Source organism: Hippopotamus amphibius, chromosome 11, assembly GCF_030028045.1.
Source record: "Hippopotamus amphibius kiboko isolate mHipAmp2 chromosome 11, mHipAmp2.hap2, whole genome shotgun sequence".
In the NCBI taxonomy this organism is placed as follows: Eukaryota; Metazoa; Chordata; class Mammalia; order Artiodactyla; family Hippopotamidae; genus Hippopotamus; species Hippopotamus amphibius.
In genome coordinates, this window is record NC_080196.1 from 21,769,575 (window position 1) to 21,797,152 (window position 27,578).

The window sequence follows — 27,578 nt, forward strand, 5'->3', positions numbered from 1 at the left end:
AGATATTTGGAAGAAATTAAAGAATGAAGCTTGAGTTTATTTAATGCCCTCAGACAGCTACATTGAGGAAAACAACTGAAGAAATTCATACAGCTACAGTTTTGGAGTTAAAACGCATCATGTAACCTCCATTAACATGCAAGATGCTTTCTTACCGCTGTGATAAATAATGAGGTTCTGTTAAAACAAAACAAAATATAGTTTATTATATGAAATACCACCATTCTGGTTGGCTTAATAAAATTGATGACTGACGAACAGTACTTATAATTATGCTCTTTTGTACCAATGAAGCTAATTTAATTGGTTTTGGACTGGTTTTGTATTACTACTAAAAGTCCAGACAACTTTTATAGGAAAAAAAAAGTAAGGAAAGAAGACTTCTATCAATATGTAGGAGCCTGGACAAATAAATTGCCAGGCAAGTGCTTGATGTACTATTTATGACCAATAAATAAGTTAGACCTACACGACCAATAAAGATGTCTGAGACACATGAGGTGAAAACGTTAAAGTAAGTGGTGATGGAAAAGCTAAATGTAGAATATCTTAATGAATATCTATCCATCTATCTACTAACGTGTGAGAGATTAGAATTATATCTGCAAATTCCAAGCTAATGGTGACCGTTTTGCTCAAGGAAGTGAGGCTAAGGAGGGACAGAGTGGGATTTCACCTTGTTCTTCATTAATTTTTGCATTGTCTGAGGTTTTTTAAAAACCATAGGTAATGTTTTAATTTTTTAAATGTTTCCAAAAATAAACATGTCCAGTAATTAATGGTCTGTGCTTCCTCTGTGTTTCAGTTTAAAACCTATCCGGGTCCCACACATATATGGAATTCTGATTATGTGATTCACCGCTGAAGCGGAAGCCAATGCTCAGGAAATTGGAGGCTGGCTCCAGGTGAGGCACGCGCAGGAGATAGGAAACGAGACCCGGCATCCTAGACCGGCCGGAAGTGCTTGTGCGCGGTGGTCCCTGCGGTTGGCTGGTGTCTTCCCTGCCGGGCCATTGTTCCCGGCGCGCTTCTTCCAGCACCGGGGCGGGAGCCCCCTACATCCTCGCATTTTCCAGGTCCGATGATTCGGCGGGAACCCTGGCGGGGTGGGTGTGGCTGAGAAAGGGGTGTGGAAAGTGAACCTTAGCCAAGGGTAGGGCGGAGCGGGGGAAGGGGGCGGTGGTCGTGCCCCGCTGTCTTAGAGCAGACCCGTCACCTGGGCTGGGGGGACGTTGCGCGGGCGAGGGCTTGGGGAGGGCTGCCAGGCCGAAGGGTCACCAGGGTGAATAAGGGCCGAGCAGGATTAGGACTCAGGGTAGGAAACTCCAGGAGTCTGAAGAAATACCCTCCGGGACAAGAAAGTTACGGACCAATGTTTAAAGATTTTCTGCAACCTTCCTCATGGAGAGCCAGTGTGTATACATTCTCACTATATGGTTCTAAAAGCAGATGAAGGGACGTTGAATGGACTGATTGTCAAGTGCAGAACGTGACATTTTCCGATTCCCTTTCCCTTAGTTCATTGATCCTCAAACCTTGGAGTGCATACAAATCTCTGGGGAGCCTAGGAATTAAAGGTACATAATCAGGGCTCCCTCTCCTTCCCCTCTCACCCGTAAGCCCGGGATTCCGAGTTCCTAGCTGTCTCCCACAGGGCCTGTCAAGCTGGAATTCAGCTGCTGGGCTGCACTCCTGACATTTTGGAGACACTCAGCCCTCCTGGGTCCCAGGCACTGCCTGGGTATGAGCGGACTTCTCCCTTGGGCTTCTGTGCATTCTTAGGACTGTCCATACAAAGAATTTGACCTTAAGCAACTTGCTTAACTTCCTCTGGCACCCATTTCTTATCTAGTGAAACAGTGATCGTAATCAAACCTCAGGAGGTAATTGTGAGGATTAAATATGGTCTTGTATTTGAAAGCATGTTGTAGACTGTTGTGCAGTGTTGGCTGTTACTTTTTGGAAGTAGCAGAGCAGCATGGAAAGCTCACGGGACATGCAGTTGACCTAAGCCTTCCTTTCTGTAAATTTAGTAAAAATGAAACCAACCTTAATGGTTCTTTTGAAGATTAATTTTAAAAATTTGAGTAAAGATTTCAATAAAAGTTCATTTAGTCAAAGACAAGGACAACAGGGACTTCCCTAGTGGTCCAGTGGGTAAGACTCTGGAGCTCCCATTGCAGGGGGCCCAGGTTCTATCCTGGTTAGGGAACTAGACCCCTCATGCCATAACTAAAAGATTTCCCCCTTGTCGCAACTAAAAGATCTGTGCTGCAGCTAAGACCTGACACAGCCAAGTAAATAATTTTTTTAATTAAAGACAAGAACAATATTTCCATTTATTCTTTCTCTAATTTGGTTTTTTTTTATACAGTGAGTCTGAACTTTGTAATCATTCTGAGTCATGTGTATGGCCCCTAATTCCTCCATGAACTCTGTAAGATATTGTTGCTATTTCTTTTTCACATTAAAAAACTGAGATTGAAAAATAAGAAATTGGCACAAGGTCGAACAATTAGTAAAAGTTAGAACCAGAATAAAACCCAGGTCTGGGTAACTTGAAAGTCTATGTTTTTTGTACATTATCACCTTATATTTTCCATTATTCTCATCCTTTGGTCACCAAGTCACTTTACTTTCAGTAAAGAGCTTTAGGTCTATGACAGTTGTTTATATTATCAGTTTCTATCATTAACTATTGCCATTTTTCTACCTAAACAGTGATTTTTACTGCTTAAGAGGGAACTACCAAAGGTGTTTCCAAAACATAGCTCCAGCTAGAGGGTGCCTTTTAAGCTGTTCAAGGTCAAGATGAATACAGACTCCAAGGAGGTTTTATCCCTGGATGTTCAAGCTCCTGATGTTTGGGAAGAACTGACAGTGAAAGCGGAGGTAGAAAGTCACCTCCAAATGCAGGAATCCAGGCTGAAACGCAGTAATCCACTGGCAAGGGAGATCTTCCGAAGGCACTTTCGACAGCTCTGCTACCAAGAGACCCCTGGACCAAGGGAGGCTCTCACCCGACTGCGGGATCTTTGCTACCAGTGGTTGAGGCCGCATGTGAGCACAAAGGAGCAGATTCTGGACCTGCTGGTGCTGGAGCAGTTCCTGTCCATCCTGCCCAAGGAGCTGCAGGGCTGGGTGCGGGAGCGCTGTCCAGAGAGTGCGGAAGAGGCAGTGATTTTGCTGGAGGATCTGGAGAGAGAGCTCGATGAGCCGCAACACGAGGTAGGAAGGGAGATTCACCAGGGAAAGAGTATATGTGGGTCACCAAGGACCCTTGTGTTCTCTGCTTTGCATCCCCTTGACTTTGGTGATTAAATAAGACCCTGTTTTCTGTTTCTTTCTGGGAAGTGTTTCTTTACACGATTAATTTCTTTAGAAGTCAAATCTTGTCTCTTTATTTCTAGATGGTAGCTTACAGACACCAACAAGAAGTTCTCTCTAAAGGTACAGTGTCTCTAGGAGAGCAGATGTCACTGGGCCTTCAGTCCCAGCCTAAGGAGCCCCAACTCACATGTGACTTTGCTCAGGAGCCCCACCCTATTGGAGAGACAGGTGAGGGACAGTATTTATCTGTGTTGAACATATCCCACCTGGTCAAGCACAAACAGAAAAAACCAGAGTTGGGAAACCAGGGGGTCAGAAGACGCTTTCCTAGCAATGCTCAGTGCTTCTGAGTGTCCAGTATACTCAGCTCTGTTCCCACCCCCTGCAGCAGTCTTCCCCTGGGCACCATCCTGGAAGCTCTCTCATCTCCTGGCATGTGGTGCATTAGGAAGACTTTCAGGAATCACTGTGGAGCACAGCTTTAGAGAATGGGCTTCAAGGTTTGACACATCGGTTCAAATCATGGCTTTGCCTCTTGGAAGCTGCTTGTACTTGGGCAGGTTACTTACGCAGTTGATCAAGGTTTCTTCATCTGCAAAATGGGGTTTATAATAGTGTTGTGTTAGTCTGCTCAAGCTGCCATAACAGAATATCACAGACTGGGTGGCTTAAACAACAGAAGTTTATTTTTGCATAGTTCTGTATGCTAGAAATTCAAGATCAAAGTGCCATCAGAGTTGGTTTCTGGGGAAACCTCTCTTCCTGGATTGTAGAGAGCTGCCTTCTTGCTGTGTCCTCACTTGGGCATTCCTCTCTGCACGTGCCTGTGGAGAGAAGGAGAGAGGGAGAGAGAGACAGAGAGGAAGAGAGTGCTCTGGTATCTCTTCCCCTTCTTATAGGGGAAGAGTCCTATTGGATTATGGCCTCACCTTTAATTACCTTAATTAGCTCCCTAAAGAGCTTATCTCCAAGTACAGTTGAGCTTCAACATAAGAATTTGGGGTGGGGTTGACATAGTTCAGTGTATAACAAATATGTACCTCAGAAGGTTGTTGTGCGCATTGGATACAATTTTTTAAAGATTTTTTTTGATGTGGACCTTTTTAAAAAAAATAAATTTATTAATTATTTTTATTTATTTATTTATTGGCTGCATTGGGTCTTCATTGCTGCACATGGGCTTTCTCTAGTTGCAGTGACGGGGGGCTACTCTTCATTGTGGTGCCTGGGCTTCTCATTGCAGTGGGTTTTCTTGTTGCAGAGCACGGGCTCTAGGCATGCAGGCTTTAGTAGTTGTGGCACTCAGGCTCAGTAGTCGTGGCTTGCGGGCTCTAGAGCTCAGGCTCAGTAGTTGTGGCTCACGGGCTTAGTTGCTCCAGAGCACGTGGGATCTTCCTGGCCCAGGGCTCAAACCCGTTTCCCCTTCATTGGCAGGCGGATTCTTTACCATTACACCACCAGGGAAGTCCCTGAATACAAACAATTTGTGAAAAACACTTGGCACACATTATGCTTAATATGTCGTAACTGTTCTTATCAGAAATTATCAGTGCCACCCTTGCCAATTTGGGTTTACATTTGCAGTCAAAAGATATGACATATGTTTAGTAGGTGGCAGACTGGATGAGAGAATCCAATGGATTCTCCAAAGTCTACTGACTTTGCCATTTCCTTGTATGTAACCTTAGTGGTGTCAGTACTGGGCACCAGTGGGTGTAGTAGTGGGCACTTGGGGCTGAGTCAGCTGCCTTCCCATTCTAGCTCTTCCTGCTGCAGTTGGCTCCAAATTCTGTCTAATTTCCCCCGCATGATGTCACAGCCTCTTACTGACCTTTTGTTACCCTTCTGATAATCCACCTACAGCAGAGGTCTCCTGTTTTCATTTTCACATTACCTCCACGTACATTAAAATTACAGCTTTTCTTGCCACTCTGCCTGCTGCTTCTATTTAGTTCATTTCCCCTACCAATCATACAGTTATCATAGATTTTGGAACACATCTCTTGATTTAAATTAAAGTTATATTTGATGAGTAAATTCTGTACACGCACAGACCTTCCTTTGACTCCCATCACTTCATCTTATTAAAATTCCTTCTGGTTATGTTTTCCCCCTATATGAGCATCTTTCCAGTCAGTTCCTTTGCTACTTTCTTCTTCCTCTCCCCAGGAACTTGAATTTTTCATTTTCCAGCCATTTTCTCCTTTCTTCTACCTTCTAAACTGCTTCTAGAACCCTGCTGAGAACCCTTCTTCCAGGGCACATCTGAGTAAAGTCTATTCTACCATCCATCCATCCATCCATCTAGTCATTCATCCATTCAACAAATATTTATGAAGCAACTACAATGGCTACAGGAGAGTATCCAGAGGACATGTACAGATCAGAGAGTTCTCCCTATAGGACTATCAGTGCAGGTGTGTGTATTATACATTTAGGAAAAGCTCATTTTGTAAAGCAGCACAGTAAGTGTTTGAGATTAGAAGGACCAAATCCAAGTTCCAGCTCTTTGGTTTTTCTGTCCAAGCAACATTTAAAGTTACTTTATATCACTGAATTTGAATTTCTTTTAAAATTCATAGTGATAGTAAAAAATCCAAATAATGCATAAGTTTAAATAGTAAAAAGTAAAAGTTCTCCTCCAAGTATAACTCCCCAGGAGTAACCACTCTTGTCAAATTGCTGTATATTTCCCAGATTGCTTTCTAAATATAGAGTCTGTCTAGCTATATGTCTACTTTCCTTTTTATTTTTTCCTAGTTCTTTAAAGAAGTGGGATGATAACATCAAGGGGTTTTGTGTGAATTAGTTTGATAATATATGTGAAAATGCTTTGTAAGTCATAGAAGGCTGTATAAATGATAATTATTAAAAGATGGGAAATGTCTTTGTATTTATATTCTACCCAGTTCCCTTGTACATTTCAGATATAAAGGTGAAGTTTGGGCAGAAGGGCAGTACTGATCTCACTTGTGGCCCATTTCTTCTCTGCAGACACATTTCTGTTTTGCAAACCTGTTGTCATCTCCCAGCTAAAAGGAGGAGAAGAACCCTGGTCTCACCCCAAAGGAGTCCTAAGAGGTACCTATCCAGGTGTATGAGGGACAGTGCAGTTAGGTGTGGGAGAAAAAGCCAGATGTTGGTTAAAAAGGGGGTTGGGGGCAATTTTCCTTGGGCTTTTCTGGGTTGCAAGGTGGGAATCAGACCTGGGGAACCCAAGAAATTCTAAGAATTCCACAGCAGCTGCTATCTAGTGTTTAGGCAGTTTGGGTCTGTTTGTCTCCATTCTCACCTTCAGCTCCTCCAAGCAGAGAGGATCTAATTGGGTTGGTTGGACAGTGTCCAACATGTACCAGTCCTGTAGGCAGCCTTTGCCTCAGCACTTGTCCGTGGGCCAGTCAGTTGAGGCCATCATAGTAGCATTGACTTCAGTCCTTTCTCTTTTATTCATTCAGCAAATATTTATTGAGCCACCACTGTGTGCTGAGCTTGATTCTCAGGGAATAAACTAGAAAGATCCCGTTCCCATGGAGATGCGATTGTAGCAAGGGGGAGACAATAAACATATAAATAAGGAGATGACATGTTAGAAGGTGGTAAGTGTTATGGAATGAAGCACAAATAGAACAGCATAAGGGGGATTATGACTGCTATGGATGGGGCACACAGATTGTAGTTTTAAGGAGAAGAATTAAGGTGAGAATTGAGCAAAAACTTGAAGGAAGTGAGAGAGTGAACCTAGCTGTTGTCTGAGGTCTGAGCTTTCCAGAAAGAGAGAGGTGCTAGAGCAGAGGCTTTGTGCTGGGGATATACCTGGGATGCTTATGGATTAGAAAGACATAAAGTACTGCCTGAAGCACCTAGAATAAGAGAAGCTTAGTGCTTGTTCCATACATGACCGAATGAATGGATGTCTACACGAAATAACTTTCCTTGGAAAGGATAACTTGGAAGCTCCCTGCCTCACAGAGGGGAGGGAGTTCTCAGGGAAGACTCCAGAGGAGCCACTCTGCTCCTGACCCTTCTCCTCCCATGAAGAATATAAAATAATTCTCTCCAGGCCCCATCCATGTGGGTGTGGACCGAGCTGCATTTCACCAAAGAAAGCAAACCTCCCTCCTTACTTAATGGAAGGTGTTACCACACTGACCCATCTGGTTCTAACCTCCACCCTACTCTATGACATAAAGTGACATCAGGATAGAAGCACCTTACATTTCTATGCACATAGTGACCCTCCTGTCACTAGGCTCAAGTGACATTTTCCTGGTCTTTATTGTTTCAGATGGAGTTACCAAGACTGAGGACAGACAGTTGGTGCTAAGGAAAGACTGTCCTAAGAGAATGGAACCACATGGGAAAATGTCTTACGGAGAGGCCTGGATGATATCACAGCAGGATCCCCGACACGGAGAAGTCAGTGAATGCAAGGGTGGGGTAGAGAGGCACTCGGGAAACTCTTTAGGAGCCAGACCACACACATGTGAGGAATGTGGGAAGAGCTTTGCTCAGAGCTCAGGTCTCTTTCGACATCAAAGAGTTCACACTGGAGAAAGACCCTATGAATGTAATGAGTGTGGGAAAACCTTCAGTCGGAGTTCGGGTCTTTTTAATCACCGAGGAATCCACAATATTCAGAAACAGTACCACTGTAATGAGTGTGGGAAGGCCTTCAGTCAGAGTGCTGGTCTCATCCAGCATCAGAGAATCCACAAGGGAGAGAAGCCCTATCAGTGCAGCCAGTGCAACAAGAGTTACGGTCGGCGTTCATTTCTCATCGAGCATCAGAGGAGCCACACAGGGGAGCGACCTCACCATTGCGACGAATGTGGGAAAAGCTTTAATCGCCACTGCAACCTCATCCGCCATCAGAAGATCCACGTGGTGGCTGAGCTGGTCTAATCCCTGCTGTGTACAAGGTTTCCGGATCACTGCCCAAGTCGTGTGGGGTAGGTTAAGACTAGAAAATGCCTTTCTTCCTATCTCCACTAATGTGTTTTGGTTTGGGGACATCCAAAGAGGAAGGTTTGGGTTCTTAAAGCTGCTGCTTTTCCTTTGGTTCCTTTACCCCTTCCTGTTTCTTACTACCCCCATCCCTCTTATTTATTCTCTTTGAGGTGGCTGCTAAACTTTTCTAATAATGCAATAAATGGCACTGCTATAGCCAACATGCCAGGAAGATCTGTATCTGTGTTTAATCCCTAAAGATCACATAGAGCTCTGCTGATGTTTTACAATAAATGGGTCTTTGGTGTTCCCTGTGACCAGTACCTGTATAGTAAACACCTTTTCTGCCTACTGCTTCCCTCTGACACCTCCATGATGCTCCCCTGGAGTAGTGACCAGCATTGGCTGGGTGCTTCGCTGTTTGCAGAGTGCTTTCATTTACTTAATCACAGTTGGTCCTCGCAACAACCACACAGGGAAGTGAGTATTATCATTATCCTGTTTTACAGATGAGGAATTGAAGATTCAGAAAATCTAATCCTCAGCACCAAGGCTTAAACCCTGGACTTTTATTTTTAGTAAACTTTAAATTATGGAATAATTTTAGACATAAAAAAGTTGCAAAGATAGAATTCTCATATACCCTTCACCCAGCTTCCTCTAATGTTAACATCTTACATCAGGTCTTTTTAGTTAAACCCTTGGATCTTGACTCCAAATTCCAATCTGTTTACAGTGTCATGCTTCATATTGGTATCCTCAGATTTCCTCATTTAAGCTTAGTTACCTGAAATACCTTTAGTGCTTTCCCATCACATCTTCAGCGTTACAAAAAGTCATCGGTATCCTGAGTACAAGTCATCAGCATGTTGGATCACCATCCATAAGATGCTTTAAAAACTACCATCTTAAATCTCCTGAATCTGTCCCTTCTGTTGCTTTGCTTAGGTCTGCTTAGTTGTCTGCTGATGTTCTAATCTGATCTCATGTCCATTGATTTTTTTCACACTTAGCATCCTGGTAAATAGTCCCATTCAGTATTCCACATACCTTCCTGTATAACTCTGTATTTTCTTTGGAACCGCTGTCCCTTTATCAGTCCTGACTTTTCCATCCGAAACAATAATCCAGTGAAAAGAAGGGACCTGTTATAAAGGAGAAAATCTTCCAAATGAAGTGCAAGAGTAGGAAGTTTGTGTATATCTGAAAAATATATGAAAAGGGAATAATAGGAGGGCATAAGATGAAATCTGTGGTGCCAGGGAGCAAAAGAAGAAACAGTGGCCAGAAAGACAGAGAACATGTATGTGGGATAAGGAAAGGAAGGAAAAGTTCAGACAGTTCACATCAGTCAGTGAAAGGACTGAAGATGGGCATAGGAACTTACCCAGAATGGTACAGAATGGTTATGGATATGTCAAGATTTGACTGTGCAGGGGAAATATGCAACTAACTGTCAACATGGTAACTAAGATGGATGGGGGATCACACGGCCCTTTCACGTTCCGTGTTACGTATCTTTGAACTGTGAATGCGATGATCCTACAGAGGTGATATGGACCCCCCTTCCCAGTTACTAGGGATGATGCCATGCACACACACAAAAATGTATGAAAAATTTATTACTCTCATCATGGCACTTTCTGGGCACAGAGGGCAGCATCCTAGCTAATCCAGATTGGCTTGAGTAGCATAAAAGAGAGAGAGCTAGTGGCCCTGGTTTTTATTGTGGTTAGGGGATGGGTCCAGGAAATAGTTCTCATGCACAAATAGCTAAGGGCTTGCATAGCTTGAACTTCCTTCAGGTTCCAGGTGAGGAAGCCCTGGTATTTCTTATAAACTTGCCAAGATGTGGGGAAGAAGGGAAGGGGAAGATAGAGGTTGAAAGCTCTCAGTGATCAAACATCAAAAACAAAATCAAGGTTTTTTTTTTTAAATTACAACTGTTTAAAGAGAATCAGTTCAGGAGATACTTTTATTTACCATGTGATTCTGGTCTCTCTGTCCTTATAAACTGAAGAGTAACTACAAATGTAAGCATTCAATCAATTTTTAAACAAATGTGAGTAACCAGAAAAAAAGTGTTAAAAAAACAAAAATCCATACCTGTCCATTTGACTGCCTGAAACTGTCTCACTTCTGCAGAGTAGCTCACCTCCCACTGAAGTCAGCCAAGGCTTTCTAGAAGAGGTGAGGTCCCAGAGGTAACTCGTCCCCTCACTAGCCTCTTAAAGGGGATGTGGCTTATGGAACCAGAGATAAAATTTCAGGGATTCCTGATATGTTTGGAGACATAACAATTCCTTCTTTCCCACTTCCTGCCCGAGAGGATCAGCTGGGATCTATGAGTAATTAAGAACATTTAGATTCAGAAGGGCATTACTATGGTAATGGTTAATTTTACTACACTGAGGACCCATAGTGTCCTTCATATTTTCAAAAGGTTCTGAGAACTAAACAAGGTTAAGAACCACTGCTCGAGGGGTGGTGGAATGACAAGAAATAGGTATGGTGGAGCCTATTCAGAAAGAACCCTGACTCACCCACTTTCGTTTTGTATCACACCCACACAAACACACCTCACACATACACCGAGTCCCACATCAACCTTTTCATCTTCTCTCCTAGTTCACCAAGTTCTCTCTCCAGATCCTCCAAGCATAGTCACCACCTCCTCTTCACATTCTGGATTACGTCCTTACACTCCGACCAGTTCCTGGTCATCCTACCCTTGAATAGTTGACAAGATGGTACCCAATGCAGCAGAAGCTAATGCTTTGGGTATACTTTTAAGGTATAAAACTAATTGTTGAACACAAAGGTGTTACTATCAGAAGAGCTAGATGATGGCTGTAACCAGGAGATTCTGTGAAGCTCATAAAACAAGAAGTTAACTCAGAACTCAACCCACAATTTGGGAAATCCTAGATGTATTCTACAGTCTGTTCACCCTTAATAACTTTTCTTTGACTCATAGATAAAATGCAGGTATCTAGGGCAGTGTTTCCAGATTTGCCCCTATCCCCTTGGGAGTAAGGTAGAGAAATGGAGAGAGAAGGAATATACTAGGCTTCTCTTTGAGATCACATCAAAGGCTGGCTTTTATCACAGCGCATGCTGTAGCCTTTCACGGTGGCAGTACCTATCCAAGTGTTTGGTGTCATTTGCCACTTTTGAAATTCCTCAAATTCTGTTCTTTACTTTCCTGAATCTGTTTCCTTAGGTATGACTGAAATTCCAGTCTTATTCTTGGGACTGTGGACTGCCCAAGCCAGGAGAGTCACCACTGTTACCTGTACAACACCTGATTGATGAATAGTATAGGTGAGGAGTACTATTGATGAGAAACAATATAGGTGGGTAAAAATCTTACTGGATAACTGAAGCTCTGGGTAACAAAGCTTCTAGTACTAGTTTTGCTACTAATTAGATGGGGAACTTGAGCAGTCCCTAAATTTCTCTGTGTTTCAGCAGAAAAGTGAGTCTTTTAGTTTCTGGGTGTCTTAAAAAATGACCATAGGAATTCCCTGGCAGTCCAGTGGTTAGGACTCAGCACTTTCACTCCTGTGGGCTGGGTTCAATCCCTGGTTGGGGAACTAAGATCCTGCAAGCTGCCGGGTACTAGAAAAACAACAACAACAACAACAAAAACAATGACCATGGGGAGGAGTTCATAAACTAAAATATTTTTAAAGGGTCTACAAATTAGCCATATCTTTAATTTTGTCTGACATCAGGGTGGCTGTTCCTCAAGAGGTAAAAACAGTGCAGGAGTTAAAATGTGTCTAGAGTGAGTACTGGCCTCCTATAACAATATATGTATATATGTATATATCTTGACAGAGTTAGAATTATTAAAAAATATTTATGCAGAGTTCTCTGGTGGCCTAGTGGTTAGGATTCTGGGCTTTCACTGCCATGACCAGGGTTCAATCCCTGGTCAGGGAACTGAGATCCCGCAAGCCTTGCGGTGTGGCCCCCAAAAAAATGTTATGCGTGCAAAGCTTTATCACCATAATACTGAAAGGGAATACATGTCTAAGGAAAATTCATAAGTAATGCTCAAAATCATGAGAGAGATGTGTATGCATAAGCAGAATCTTTGACCCAGGAACAAACAAGACCAAAACAACATCAACAAAGACTGGTGGACGTGTTATTTTCTTAGATTTTTGGAGATCGGGGATTTCATTTTACTCTACCAACAGGCTAATTAATTTAGCCTGTGATTGTTTCATGGAATCTGGCATAAAATACGAGTTTCCTGGGTAAGAAACAAAGGATTTTATGTGATTCCAAGAAGCCCCCAATGCCCTTCACATTTTGCCTTCAGAATTTCATTGCGTTTCTCCAGTGCATCAATGCCCACCCGTCCCCACCCCTGCCAAATAGCCATAGTACTGTATTTCAAAGTCATTGTAATTGTTATTCTCCAATTCGCAAAAACCTTCTTAGGTGTGACAGTTCTTCTTGGGCCTTTTGTGCTCCTGCATGTCTTGTTGCATAGGTCCAGAGTATAAGGTCCTGATTTTTTTTTTTCTTTTCATTTTTTGGCCACGCTGTGCAGCAATTGACCAGGGATGGAACCTGAGCCCCCTGCATTGGAAGCTCGGAGTCCTAACCACTTGACTGCCAGGGAAGTCCTTTTGTTTTTCTTCTCTCTCTTTTTCTTTTCTTTTCTTTTTTTTTTTTTAAACCAGCCCATTTCTCATATATAGCAAGCCCAACGCTTATTATTCATAGATAGCGGCAGCATGAAATCATCATATTTGCTTCAGTAGCCCTTGCCCTCAAGTCCCAAGGAGGTGACATAATTGGTTCAGATGGGTATTATATGCACAACATGCCTATGCTGCATCCAGGGAAGTCTGAATTTAGAAATCCTCAGCTTTTATAACAAACACTAAGTAAGCCTTCTAATTGACCATTGGAATATGTTATCTCATCTTTCAGAGTTACCAGCTACAGAAACAATCCTGAGGACTAGACTGGTAAAAAAAATGATCAGGGTCTTGTATCCTAATTGTTTTATATTTTCATTCCTTTTTTTAAACCATCATGTTCATAATCTCCTATTAAAATTTGTGTATTTATTCTTCTCATAGGTTTTTTGTGTGTGTGTTTCAATTCCTACTGGAATATAAACTCCATGAGGACAGAAATCTCTGTTCTTTTTTCTTTGTCACTGTTGTATCCTAAACATCTAAAACAGTGTCTGACTCAGAAAAGTGACTCGATTAACATTATTGTTCATGTACAAGACTCCTACAAGTTAAATAATTTAAAGCTAAGTCCATGTGTATATCACTCTCAACTTTGCCATGTATATTAACATTGTTTTTTAAGATGAGCATAGCAGCTTACACACCCATCACACATGTAGGAGAACTCGAAAATTTTCACATTCTTACTAGCAAATGTTATTGAAACTCTGCAAAATTTTGCTGAGGTATGGGTATGAAATGGCTTAAAATTTGTCTTTTCCTAGTAACTAATGAGGTTAAGGATCTTTGCTTATGTTTATTGGTCATTCCAGATTCCTCATCTGTGAATTGCCTGTGCATAGTTCTTGTCAATTATTCTGTTTGATTATTGGCTTTTTTCTTGTTTATTTGTTGATGCTCTTTATATAGTCTGGGTATTAATCCTTCATGATTGTATGGCTTGCAAATATTTTCTGTCAGTCTTCTGTTTGTAGTTTCTACTTGTTTTGGTATCTTTTGATGTAGTTTTAAATTTAAAGAATGTCAAATTTACTAAATTTTCCCTTCCATTTTGTGCAGTTTGTATATTTTGAAAGAAATCTTGCTTTACTCAAGAGCCTAAAGAAATGCTTCTAGTTTTTTTCTAAAAGTGTGAAAATTTTGCTTTCTGACTTTTATGTCTTTAAACAACTGGAATTAATTTGTTCTTTGTCAACCAATTTTTTCCCATTTATATCAAAATATCACAGTGCCATTTATCAAATACTGTATATAAACACCTATACACCAACATGCCTACATCTATATTTATTTCTATAAATAACTGTAGATATTGGGACTTGAGTTCACACTGATGCCTTCAATTCCAATCCAACACCACAGGATTCATTTTGGCCTCTCTCTTTTTCACGTTTGTAACTCCTTTTCTGACGTGAGGAATCTGGCACCCAGTATCTTGTATATTTATTTGTTTGATTAATCCTACCTGTGTGTAATCAGTTTCCCCGTCTTCTTGTTCCTCTCAGTTGGGCTCAGACCTCAGATCTTACATTGGTGAAACTTGAATGAGGTCTGTGGAGTAGACAGTTGTAATATATCAGTGTAAATTTTCTTGCCATAGCTCTTTCCTCTCACCTCTGTGGACACTCTTCTCACTCACTGGGGCTCCAAACTCACTCTGGGCTGGGCTGCCACCTCTTTTCCCACTTCCTTTGGCCCTACGTAAAGGCTTTTGGATGGAATTATTCAGGAAAGAAAGTAGGATTTTGTTTAATTTAGAAGTTACTATGGAAAATTTCAAACGTGTATAAGTGTAAAGAAAACACAATGAACCCCTCCTCCACCTCTCATGCAACTTCAGCAACTCTCATCTTTGCACCATTTTTTTCTTTCACTGTTTCCTTCTGAGTATTTCAAAGTAAATCCAGACATTGTATCAGTTCACCGACAAGTACAAATACTTCAGTATGAGTTTCTAACAAATGCAGACTTTTTTCTTAATATAAACATAGTATCATTATGGGAACTAAATTGATAGTGATTCTTAATATCATTGTGTTATAGTTTTCCCAGCTGTCTCAAGTATATCATTTTACAATTGTTTTGGTCTGTTTAGGGTCCAAATAAGATTTACCATTGCATTTGGTTGGTATATCTATTCAGTCTCTTTTAATCTATTCTGTTCCGCTTTCTCCCCTGCCTTTTCGAAAGATGTCATTTATTTGTTGAATAATCTGAATGTTATGTCCACTTGAATGTCCCACATTCTGGATTTGGTTGATTGCTTCTTTTATGTATCATTTAACTCATTAATTCTCAAACTCACCTGCATATTGGAATCACCTAGGAAATATTTAAAGTTATTCATGCCTGAATACCACCCTCTGACATTCTGATTTCATTGATCTTGGTTGCAGCCAAGTTATCAGGGCGTTTTAAAAGCTCCCCAATGATGTTAATGTGCACTGTGGTGTTTGAAAACTGCTTAACTTGCTTCTGTATCTCACCTATACATAGGCATTAGGGTCTAGAAACTTAATTAGATTCAGGTTCACTTATTTTGCCAATACTTCATGGCAATGCCCTGTACCTCCTGTGGCAGCTCATCAAGAGAAAATATTTTCTAGTAGTTTTCCTTTGTAACAGCCTTGGGATCTCTCATTTTCTTAAGTTTTATCCCTTTGTTATCCTTTGAACTGCAGAGGGATAGACAAAGGAATAAAAACTCAGGAAGGGGGCTTCCTAGGTGGTGCAGTGGTTAAGAATCTGCATGCCAATGTAGAGGTCATGGGTTCGATCCCAGCTTCAGGAAGATCCCACATGCCGCGGAGCAACTAAGCCCGTGTGCCAAAAAAAAAAAAAAGAATGAAAAAACTCAGGAAGGTATCAGCATGGTATTTTTCATTTAATAAACGTCTACCAAACTTGTATTCCATTGGGTAGAAAGGGGACTTACTGACATCTTTGTCCACCAAAATAACTTTACAGTCACTTCTGGCTTAAAATCTAATCCCGCATGGTTCAATGGAATCTCAGGACTTCCTTCCATTTTAGGGTAGGCCTAATTTATTATAGGCCACGCATTGTTCTAAGCACTTTACACGAAAACTCACCTTAATGCTCACAGCATGCCTATCGTCAACACAATAATCAATAAACAACCTATAATAACAATAGAAAAGAGTTTTATTCAAGCCAAACTGAGGACCGTAACCCAAGAGACATAGATTCAAGAAGCACTTGCAGTGTGCTCCTCCGGACTACAAAATGGGGTGCGGGGGAGTTTATATAGGCAAAACCCACAAAGTTACACAAATTGTTTGTCAAGAATTAGGATTGGAGGTGGCAAGAAGTTAGGTGCTTGTTAAGCAAAGGTTGGTTGGGGTCTGAAATGGTTGCATAGTTATAAGGGGAGACCTTGAGACCATAAGGTTGCAGCTGGCAGCTACTAGCAGATATTGTTTTGAGAACGGCTGGTAGTGTCTTGAGTTTGATACAGATCAGAAAGTTCAAGTTCTTGGTGATGCAGGAACATGTCTGAAACCACATCCACAGTGACCACCCGATTCTATTTTGGATGCCTGAACCACAGCTTCATATCCTGTCAGAACAAAGAACAAACAGCAAACATGAAAGAGGTACATTCCTTCAAGATTTCAAAAGAGATTAGCACATACACAGCAAGTCGGCATGACCTTGGTGTCTGGGAAGTGATCCTCATCTTCGAAGGAGTAATAGCATTGGCATCATGGGGGGTGGGGGTGCTTTATCTCTATCTTCAAAGTGAACATTGTAAACAATATGGTAAATGCATTCTTTTTTTTTTTTTTGATGGTTAAAGCAGATGTACATCCTATAAGTCAGAATGACTTACCCATCCTCAATAGGTGAAAATTTCTTCCATCACTATCTACCATTATTCTCATTTATAGATTGGGAAAGTCAGGCACAGAGAGGTTAAGTAATTTACCAAGGTCATGCAGCTAGTACATGGTAAAGCCAGGTTTACATACCCAGTTAATTTGGCTTGAGAGTCTGTGGATCTAACCACTATGCTAGACCATAAATGAGGGCTAGGAAGAAACAAGAAGAAAGAAAACAGGAGATGATATGGTCCCTGATGCCAGGGACTAGAGAGTTTCTGGAAATGGGAAGCCTGGAAAGCCTGGTTGCATGAGAGGAAGCCATAGAAAATAGAAAGTGGTAACTATTGTGTGTGCAGGGGAAGGGGGGCAGAATCTCAGTTACTTTTGCAGGAACAATCTCAATGGCTTTGTTGGCAGTTTGCTGCTTATGGTGTGTTAAGGATGAATGGAAGGTGAGGACTAGAGTCAGAGGTAGGAGGGCTTTCTTTCAAGTAGTTTAGCCTTGAAAGAGAGGAACGAGAGTGGCAGCTGGAGTGGGGGCAAGAGCCAGGGGCACCCGCTACTTCTCTAAGCAAGTGACTGGTGATGTGTTCTGCTTCTTCAATGTTTCTGAAAGAAAGGGAATGTCCTCCTGCCTGGAGCTCTGAGGAAGCCCTGCTTTCTTCTGAATTTTAGTGTCAGTTTTATGCCACCTCTTTAGTCAAGCTTAACATCAGAGCATAGTGAAGGCCACAGCAGCATCCTTATAGGACTGAAAGATCTAGTCTTAATTCTTATGATACAGAGCCTGTCATCCTTTCTCCTTCCCCTAACTGCTTTCCTTGAGTGGAGGTAAGGGCATGGTTGCTAATGGGTTAACTCGGGGACAGCCACCGAGAGGCGCTTCCTAGAGAGCCCGGAAAGTGGCATTGATTCCCATCGAGGCTTCCTGTGCCCCAGCCTCAGTTTTTCTCCAGCATCTGGAGTCTGTTCATTCCACTAAGACATCCTTCAGGGTTACTTATTGTGGAATTAAGGGTGGGGTGCAGAGGAGGACGCTGCAAAGGCACAGGCTGCAAGGGGCAATCTGTGAGACTGCACCCCAAGGGTGTCCTGGGCCCCTGGATTCGCGGAAGGGAATCACTGCAGTTTTACAGTCTAATAGTGATTTCTCACCTTTCAAGAATTTTCCGAAGAAATACAGCTCCCAGCTAGAGTGAGGCCCAAGTGCTGCCCTGGTCCAGGATGGCTAGGGAATCGAAGGAAAGCGCAGCCTTGGACGCCCAGTCTGCAGAGGACCGGACCGGGATCCTCCTGACGGTGAAGGTGGAGAAGGAGGAAGCCTCCGCTTTGGCTGCTGAGGCGGGCGCCCCAGGCAGCCCGGCTCCGGGCCGCGAGAACTCCCGCCAGCGCTTCCGAAGCTTCCGCTACCCGGAGGCTGAGGGGCCCCGCGAGGCGCTGAGCCGGCTCCGGGAGCTCTGCCGACTGTGGCTGCGGCCTGAGATGCACAGCAAGGAGCAGATCCTGGAGCTGCTGGTGCTGGAGCAGTTCCTGACCATCCTGCCGGGGGACCTGCAGAGCTGGGTGCGGGAGCAGCATCCGGAGAGCGGGGAGGAGGTGGTGGTACTCTTGGAGTATCTGGAGAGGCAGTTGGATAAGCCGATGCCGCAGGTAGAGAGAACGGGTTTAGCATCTGAAAGCTGTCGTCTGTTTCTCCCTGAAGTCTCCAGATCAGAGTGAGGGGCTTTTCTTTAAGATCCAGAAGTTCTCAATTTCTTTTTGTACCATGAAGCTCTTTGCCAGTAAGGTGAAGTCCCTGGACTCCTTCACATAATAGTATTTTTTAAATACATGAAGGAAAATATAAAGGATTAAAAAGAACTCAATTATATTGAAATACAGTTAGCAAAGCATTAAATGTGTGATAAAGTTATATATGTGCTTTTTAAAATTAGTGCACTAAATGATAAGATCTAGGGACAGGCCTAATAACTAGTATAATTTCAAAGTGGTGATGAATGACTTTGACATTTACCTGGTTGTAATGTGATATGAAAACATCTGCAGTTTCAGTTGGTGACAGATTCCTGTGCACTGCTTATAACACCTTGGTTTGTTGCTTCTATTCATAATTGAAGGAAATGCTAAATTTTGCTTAGAGGCTAGTGAAAATAAAGTTATTTTTCCTGTTCACATTCATGGAATACTTGGGAGGGAGTCTGTGGACCACAGTTTAGAAACCCCTGGGTTCATTTTTGTTTGCATCTTCCTGAATGTTGTATGAGTCTATTTTCCCTTTGCATTATCATGTGTCCTTGTCCTTGTGTGTTCCTTTCAGCGTATACATAACCAGAACAGAGACTTCTAACCTGTGACCCGGAGACCGAGGTTCTTAAGTTGGCATTAGTGCCCCTTAGCCATGTAACAGAGAAGAAGCATTTCAAGTCTCAGCTTCAGGCTCTTCATTCTTTATAGAAGATGTGTGAAATTCTAAGCTGCACATGAGCTAATGATTATGAAAGTGACTTGAAAACTAATTAATTACAAATGTCTGGAAGGAAACCTCCATTTAATGAGGACATACCATGTACCAGGCCCTGTGTTAGGTATTTTCACACACTGCGATCTTATTTGCTGGTCTCCAAAACCCTGTAAGTTAGAAATTCTTATTCTTAGTTTTTCCGATAAGAAAACATACTAGTATTCTCTGAGAACTTAGCCCCAATTCCCAAAGAGTTTTCATGAAAGCACAAATATATGTAATGAGGGAGCACAGAGTAATGCTTAAGGGTGTGGGCTCTGGAGTCATTCGGCCTGAGCTCCCTCTTAGCATTACTGCTTTTAGCTGGGTGACTTTGAGCTAGTTGCTTGAACACTGCCTCGATTTCCTCATTAAAAAAATACAGATAATAAAAGCACCTAGCTCAAGGTTGTTTCTCTCAGCATTAAGTGAGATAATATTCATAAAGCTCTTAGAAATAGTACCTGGGAAATAGAAAGTACTGCACATACGGAGTGTGATAGGAGTGTCTAATGAATAAATAAATGAATGACTTCTAGGTCCCAGGTGGTAACCAGGGGCAAGAACTGCTCTGTTGCAAGATGGCACCAGCTCACAGGTCACGAAATACCCAGTTCCAGCCAATAAAGGCTCTGCTCAAGCAGGAATCTCTGGGATCCCATTGTTTACCAGACAGAGGTAAGTATTATCTTCTGGGCAGTATGAATTCTGCAGACTTAATCCAATTTCATTTAAGGATCACGTAAAAGATCTGCTGATAGGTGTCTTATATATGCCCATCGCAGATCTACCTTCTTTGAGACTGCGACTAACAGGGAAATTTCAAACAATAGTGGAAAGCTTTCCTAACCAAACCTGGACATGGTAAATAAGACTTTATTAAAATTGGTGTTTGGAAAGAGTTGTTTTTTTAGCAGCACAGTGATCTCCATTCGTTCAACATATATTTCTGGAGGTTCCGTATGTGGTAGCCAGTGTTACAGATACCAGGGATAGCATTGTCCATAGGACAGATTCCTTCCTCCAATGGAGCTTACATTCTAGTAAGGAGAATAGCAAATAAATTAATAATACAATTTCAGATATTGGTGAGTGCTGTGAGGAATATAAGGCAGAATATGTGAAGCCACTCAGAATATTCCAGAATTGTAGGACTTCTGCAAACCAAAGAGTAGAAATCTTCTAAACCTGTCACTAGAACAGGGTGAAAATCACTCAGTAGGAAACTACTATATGTTCCTGAGTGTTCCCCTTGTACTGTGAACATTTGGGCAAATTTCCAAGACAAACAGCACTGGGACACACCAGCCAACAGGAAATCTTTATTTCTCAACACAGGTCCTAGCCTAAACTAACTTGTGTTCTGCCCGCTGCGAAGTTCACCTTTAATAGGAAAACCCTTTACTTCTCTCAAATCTGAGAAAGTTCTGTGTAAGCAGACTCCCATTTCCTTCTTTCTGGGCCCAGCCTTATCTGACTCCTCTTAATCTTTTAGAACTAAATACAGCAACCAAAGAGCTACCAAAGAAATTTCAACAGAAATCCTTGGGACTTTCCTGGTGGTCTGGTGGTTAATAATCCATACTTCCACTGCAGGAGGTGTGAGTTCGATCCCTAGTCAGGGAAGTTCTGCATCCTGTGTGGTGTGGCCAAAACCAACCAAACCAACCAGCCATGAAAATCCTCTTATTCCCCTCTCTCAGCAAAATTCAAGATTAAAGACTCTACAGATGGAATGCTTTATTTTGTTTTTCTCTTGCTTCAATTTCCTACCAAGGATCCTGTCCATCCATTTTGTGCATGTGTGGAGAACATCACCTCTCTTTAGGCCCTAGGACTTGAGCCGGCAGGGATCAGGAATTTGGGGAAGGCACACACTCTGTATAAACTTCTTTATGGGAATTTATTTATGCAGTTTTTGAACTTGGACTCCATGGGTCAGGGAGGCTGAATGCCAGAGAGGCCAAATGCCAGGGTTGATCTCATCCAGAGCTTCTTTCCTTCTTAGTTCTCCAGGTTCCTAGGTTTGCCCCTGGAGGACGCTGCAGAGAAGACACAGTGGTAGCTGCCAGGCTTGCCCCAGAGTCCCAGGTGAGCTGGAGCCCCGGTCCCTCCCCCAGCACCCAGCACCCTTCACTGCTGATGGGCTTCCCATTAGATCCCTTTTTCCCCATTCCTCCTGCACCCTCATCCTAGATCTATATGGAGTTTGAGTTTTCTCATTCGTTCCAAGGTTGCTAATCATCGTCTATCATTATTTTGGTGTCCATTCCCCACTCTTCCTACGCCATCTGTTTGGTCAGCTGCTTCATCAAGTAGATTTTCTTCTTCAGCAAGGGATATTTAGCAAATACAAACTGAAGATTTTGTTGTAATGGTGATTTAGTTTTGTTTTTTAAAGTATCATAAACTGTGCTGCTAGCGAGGGATACAAAGTCATATCTCTGCCCTCTAGGTACTTAAGCTTGAAGGAACAGATAAGGCATGTGCTTTTAGTCTAGTATTTAATATTACAATTTGAACAGTCTTTACTTAACCTGGGTTTTAATTTCTTATCCAGTCTTTCATGTCCTGCTTGAAGACCTCAGTATTTGAGGCTCTGTAGAATCTATTTTCCCTGGTTTTTCCTCACCTCAGACCTAGATTTCATTGCATTTTAAAATCATTAATACAAATAAGCCCCCCAGCCCCACTTTGCCAAAGCACACCACAAATATTTTGAAAAGTTTGGATATGGTTGCACTCCTTTCACTGCATTGGCCCTTGTTTTCCAAACCTTTCACTTTCTGGACTGTTTAGATGTTTATATGAAAGTACTTATAGTGTATATATTTCTTTCCTTCAATGGTTATTTTTTTTGACAGAGGTGTTATTAGAGATAGGGTTAAGTAGGCATAAATGTGCCACACTTGCTTTTTTGTAAAGAGCCCCTGTAAAGGGGACGTTCCTTCATTTCATGTATCCAGCTTTGGGAGTGATTTTGGGCAAGAGGAATTACGTGGAATTACTCATTGTTTCAGGGGCTGTTGAAAATGGAAGATGTGGCCCTGACCCTCAGTCCTGGATGGACACAGCTAGATTCATCTCAGGTGAACTTCTACAGGGATGAAAGGCAGGAGAGCTGTGGCAGCCTAATCTCCTTGGGTAAGACTGATGGGCACTGATTTCTCATAAGCTTTCCTGGCTTTCTTTGTGTATTAGAATCTACTAGGCTGTTAGAAACTGTTTGAATTATGTTTAGAATTAGAACCACCATTTCTGATCCCAGCAACTAACCAGCTGCATGACTAGTTTATTAACTCTTCTGAGCCTTACTTTTTAAACTGTCCTGGCAGTGTTCTCGTCAGTTTAAGTGGGATGAAGGAGGTACAGCCCTTAGTACAGGTCCAGCTCACAGATGCTCAATAAATGCTGATTTCTTCCCCTTCCCTTCCTGGTGCTAGCCCTGATAGTGGAGGAGAGCTGAGGGGTCTCTTCAGGAAATGGGCCATGGGACCATAGAATGAGAGCTAGAAGTGACCCAGAGATTGACTGCAGAGCCTGGCCTTAGAAATGACGGTGTGGTGCAGAGGAGCACAAGATTGCCTGGCTTGTCTGAGTTCACATAGCTCATTGGCAGCACAGTGGGGGCTCTGACTCAGATCTCCCAGCACTAATGCCAGTTTTATTTGGCAGATCCTGCCTCTACCTGGGGCACAGCCAGAGATGACTGCCCCTTTCAGTGGTCAGTGAGTTTGGAGTTCCTGCTTTCCCTGTTTCTCGCTGAACATTTCAGAAGTCCTTTCACTTGCCTTGTTTACTGTCACCTTTTGCTGAGCCCTTTTAGTATCTAATCCTAAGCACATGGCCCTGCCTTACTTTCTTAGAACTTAGAGCCTCTGCATTTATCTCCAGCACAGTCTTCAGTCCTCACCACCTTCCCTCCAATCTCTCTATTCCCAGATTGTACCCTTCTTCCAATGGCCCCATTCTCATTCTCAGGTCTCCCTCCCCAGCCCCCATGTTCTCCCCCTTTATTCCCATCTTTATTCTAATACTTAAACCTTCTTCCATGGCATATATAGACCTTTATAATTCTTGCCTCCCTGGGACTCATCACAAAGCTTTCCTGTATGTCAGGGCAAAATTGACAGTTGCTGGCCATTTGTTGTTCAGGTGGTGCAGTGCAGACGAAGATCAGGGACCTGTCTCCAGATGAGGACCATCCAGCACAAGAGTCTGGGCAGATACCATGCCTCCTGGGTGAAGCCATTGGGCAGATTCCTGCACGTGCAGAAGCTGGTGAACAGGAGTGCAGGTTACAAAGAAAGCAGAAAAGTGCCACAGGCAATAGGCGGCACTATTGTCATGAATGTGGAAAGACTTTTGCTCAGAGTTCAGGCCTGACTAAGCACAGGAGAATCCACACTGGGGAGAAACCCTATGAATGTGAGGACTGTGGCAAGACCTTTATTGGAAGTTCTGCTCTGGTCATTCATCAGAGAGTCCACACTGGTGAGAAGCCATATGAGTGTGAAGAATGTGGCAAGGTCTTCAGTCACAGTTCAAACCTTATCAAACACCAGAGAACTCACACCGGGGAGAAGCCCTACGAGTGTGATGACTGTGGGAAAACCTTTAGCCAGAGCTGCAGCCTCCTTGAACATCACAAAATCCACACTGGGGAGAAGCCATACCAGTGCAACATGTGCGGCAAAGCCTTTAGGCGGAATTCACATCTCCTGAGACATCAGAGGATCCACGGCGATAAAAACGTTCAGAATCCTGGCCACGGAGAGACCTGGGAGAGTCAGGGGAGGGTGAAAAGCCGGTGGGACAATGTTGAGGCTCCTGTGTGTTATAAATGTAATGAGTGTGAGAGAAGTTTCACTAGGAATAGAAGCCTTATTGAGCATCAAAAAATCCACACTGGTGAGAAACCCTATCAGTGTGACACATGTGGAAAAGGCTTCACCCGAACTTCATACCTTGTTCAACATCAGAGAAGCCATGTTGGGAAAAAAATTCTATCTCCATGACCCACGTCTTGTACGCCAGAGTTGGTGCTCATTCCTTATTGAACTGAAGCCACCCTGGAGCCCTTGCTGACTAGGAAGTTGTCAGCTGGGCTTTATTTACCACCACACATCATCAGGTGTTTGTTAGAAAATATAGAGTCTGGCTAAGATGAATTATCTTCTATATCCTGGAAGGTGATTGGGAAAAGAAAAAAAAAAAAAAACTTGTTTGATAAGAGGCTATGGGAGAGTTGTCTTGAAGAGGTCGACCTGAAATGGTTCTCACCTTTTAGACTTAAGCGGGCTTCCAGACTGGCTAATTAATCACCCTCAGCCAGCACTTTATGATGTCTCCTGGTGGAGGCTCTGATTTGGGGGGCTGCTGCTCTGACTGTTCATTTTGCCCATAATGAATCCCTCACCAGTTGGTTGGATCAATGATGTCTTATACCCCCCATTGTGCCTTGAATACAGGTGCTATAAACATTTATTAAATATACCAGCGAAACGACCTTCATAGCTCTGAAAATCTAATGTTGTCTAGATTTCTGAGGACTTTTCTAAGGCCATTTGTGTTTGTCTAATTTTCTGAGGTTCTAGAGTCTGGGCCAATCTAGTATATTTACTGCCAAGTACATAAGATTGTCAGAGTTGGAATGGAGGAATCCTTATTTCTTCATCAGCATAGTAGTTATAGTAAAACTGCCTTAAACAGCTTCTTTATTATTGAGACATCGTGAGACTGCTCTATCCATACAATTCCAGTGTATAGTCAACATTAACTACATTAGTTCGTATTAATATTGCTACTCTTTAGGAGGAAACCTTTCACATTCAGGTAAATAAAAATCAATGTATCAAGTCAGATCAAAACCATTATGAATCTTGACAAAAATCCTACGATGTGGGAATTCCCTGGTGGTCTAATGGTTAGGACTTCTCACTCTCACTGCTGAGGGCCCGGGTTTGATTCTTGGGTGGGGAACTAAAATCCCACAAGCTGTGCAGCCAAAAAAAAAAATCTTATGCTCAACAGCTCGATTTTCACCTTTTGGTTATCTTGGGCCTAATCAAGTGCCAAGACACCATCTGTATCCCTCTCTTCCAATTTAGAGTCAACTGTGCATCCAGGCTTCTGCCAGCTAAGCTTAAATTTCCTCCAGTTCAGGTGATTCACACAAAATATTTATAACAAGTATCATTCATGTTTTCAAAACTGCCCTGTGGTTGGGGAAAGGAAGATTGGGTCAGAGACAGCCAATGATGACAGAGCCCCAAGTATGAGCGATAAGAGAAAGTGTATCTTTTCGGAAACAGGTTGGGAGTCCTGGGTATGTAACCAAAATGATTCCACAACATTCAAAGTATCAACCTGTGAAGTCAAAACTCTCAGTAAGAATTTCATGATATCTCCTGTTTTTACCCAGATCACCTTCTGCTAAGTTCTTCAAAGACTGATACCTTCTTTTCAGGTGCCTGAGTGCCCATCCCCAGCTTCCAGCTTTACTAGGTTGTGCCAAGAATGGATTCTGCCTCTGATGAAATCCCAGACCAAGTTTTGTTGAGTCACCAGCCTAGCGTTCTCTTCTGTTCTCAGGTACCCTTGCTGGATTCCTGCTCTGAAGTATCCCAGGCCGACTAGGGACTTTGCAAACTGTGGGCCTCTCCCTGTATCACTTCCCTACAATCTTTCATTGCCTTCATTATCCTCTCATTGCAGTATAATTTAAAACTAGTTTTCTAAAATCCTGTAGACTTCCTCCAATTAATCTTTTCTAGCCTTTTAAAATTTCCTTTTAAATTAACTGTATTTTTGTTACCTCCACAAAGCTAGCCATTTCCTCTTCTCTCTTTATCTTTATTTTCCCTAAATATTTGCCATTAGCCCTGATCTCAAACACTCTTCATTTTTCTTTGGTATTTGTTTCTTATGTCATGTGAAGAGATATATATGAAAGCCGTTTACAAACCAGAACGCATTATACACTTAATAAGTATAATTTATTGAGATTAACAAAGGACCACTGTGCCTCCTTTCACTCTTTCTGCTCCTTCTGAACCTAAAAGACTTTTCGATAGAGGAGGGAAAGATTGTAGAAAAATACTTTTGAGTGCCTACTATGCCTGACAATGAAAGAGATAAAACATACACACACATGCATACATACTTGGGCTTAGGCTTTCAGTATAGTAACATTGATAAGACTTGCACATAAAAATAAGGCAGTGGCATGATAATTGACTTGTGAGTGGTGAACTGAATGCTGTGGAAATTCAGAGGAGGGAAAGGTTACTTCTGGCCGTGTGCTATTATTACATGGATAGGGTAACATGTTAACTGAAAAGACTAAAGGAGTTTGTCAAATTTAGTAACTAAGGCAAGTTTGAAGAGGTAAATACACTGTAGGGGTCTTCGGTGCCAGAGCAAAGGGTTGAAATTTTATTCAGTAACACTGGGGAGCCACTGACATGATAAAAATATTATTTAGGAAACTATCTGGCATTATTGTATGATTTCAGATTTAAAAGTTAGTTTGCTGATAGGCTTTTAGACATCCCACTTTTGTATATAATGAACATGTGTTTATAAGTAAGTGAATCATAAAATGGGTTTAACTCTAGCCTATTTAAAAGGAGGGTCAAAAAATTATTTTCAGATGAAATTAGACCCCATAAAATAAGCTGCTTAGTTAAGATACAAGCAGTATACAAAGTGGAATAAAATGTCACTTTTCATACTTAAAAAAATTTTTTTTAGGAATTTTAGAGTTGATTAGTCAGACATTCTATTGGATTGGCCAAAAAGTTCATTCAGGTTTGGACCAGGTTTTCCAAATTCCCATTTTTATTCAAAATTTGAAGCTACTTCAAAACTTTTGAGGGTCTAGGGGAAAAAAAATATGAACAATCCTAATGTATTTATCTGTATAAAAGTAATAAACCATGTGATTATTCCTTACATCTGAGTGAATTCTTAAATAGCTAACACATTGCATAATTTTCAAGCTGTCAGAAAATAACTATAGTTTCAGGTATTAACTAAAGCGTTAAAACTTCTTTTTTAAAATAAATTTATTTTATTTTTATTTATCAGCTGTGTTGGGTCTTCGTTACTGCATGGAGGCTTTCTCTAGTTGTGGTAAGCAGGGGCTACTCTGTTGTGGTGCACAGGCTTCTCGTGGTGGCTTCCCTTGTTTTGGAGCATGGGCTCTAGGTGCCCAGGCTTCAGTAGTTG

The 27,578-nt window shown here is 42.1% G+C and overlaps 1 protein-coding gene across 1 annotated transcript; it reads left to right on the forward strand.

The window, feature by feature from the left end:
- Window positions 1-957: 957 nt before the first annotated feature.
- LOC130830822 (zinc finger protein with KRAB and SCAN domains 4-like) lies at window positions 958-27,382 on the forward strand. Its single transcript, XM_057698146.1, has 10 exons — window positions 958-1,076; window positions 2,722-3,228; window positions 3,411-3,558; window positions 6,325-6,411; window positions 7,616-8,226; window positions 18,041-18,496; window positions 19,886-20,024; window positions 21,355-21,437; window positions 22,367-22,490; window positions 23,502-27,382. The coding sequence occupies exons 2-10, from the start codon at window positions 2,812-2,814 to the stop codon at window positions 24,362-24,364; spliced, it is 2,928 nt and encodes a 975-aa protein (XP_057554129.1). The 5' UTR covers window positions 958-1,076; window positions 2,722-2,811; the 3' UTR covers window positions 24,365-27,382.
- Window positions 27,383-27,578: the final 196 nt, after the last annotated feature.

What these genes read in the sequence shown, in the direction of transcription:
- LOC130830822 (XM_057698146.1), top strand. Translation starts at nt 2,812, where the DNA reads ATGAATACAGACTCCAAGGAGGTTTTATCCCTGGATGTTCAAGCTCCT. An exon ending in CCCCAAAGGAGTCCTAAGAG is followed by an intron (nt 6,412 to 7,615) that starts GTACCTATCCAG and finishes TTATTGTTTCAG; the next exon opens with ATGGAGTTACCAAGACTGAG. An exon ending in TGGCAGCCTAATCTCCTTGG is followed by an intron (nt 22,491 to 23,501) that starts GTAAGACTGATG and finishes TTTGTTGTTCAG; the next exon opens with GTGGTGCAGTGCAGACGAAG.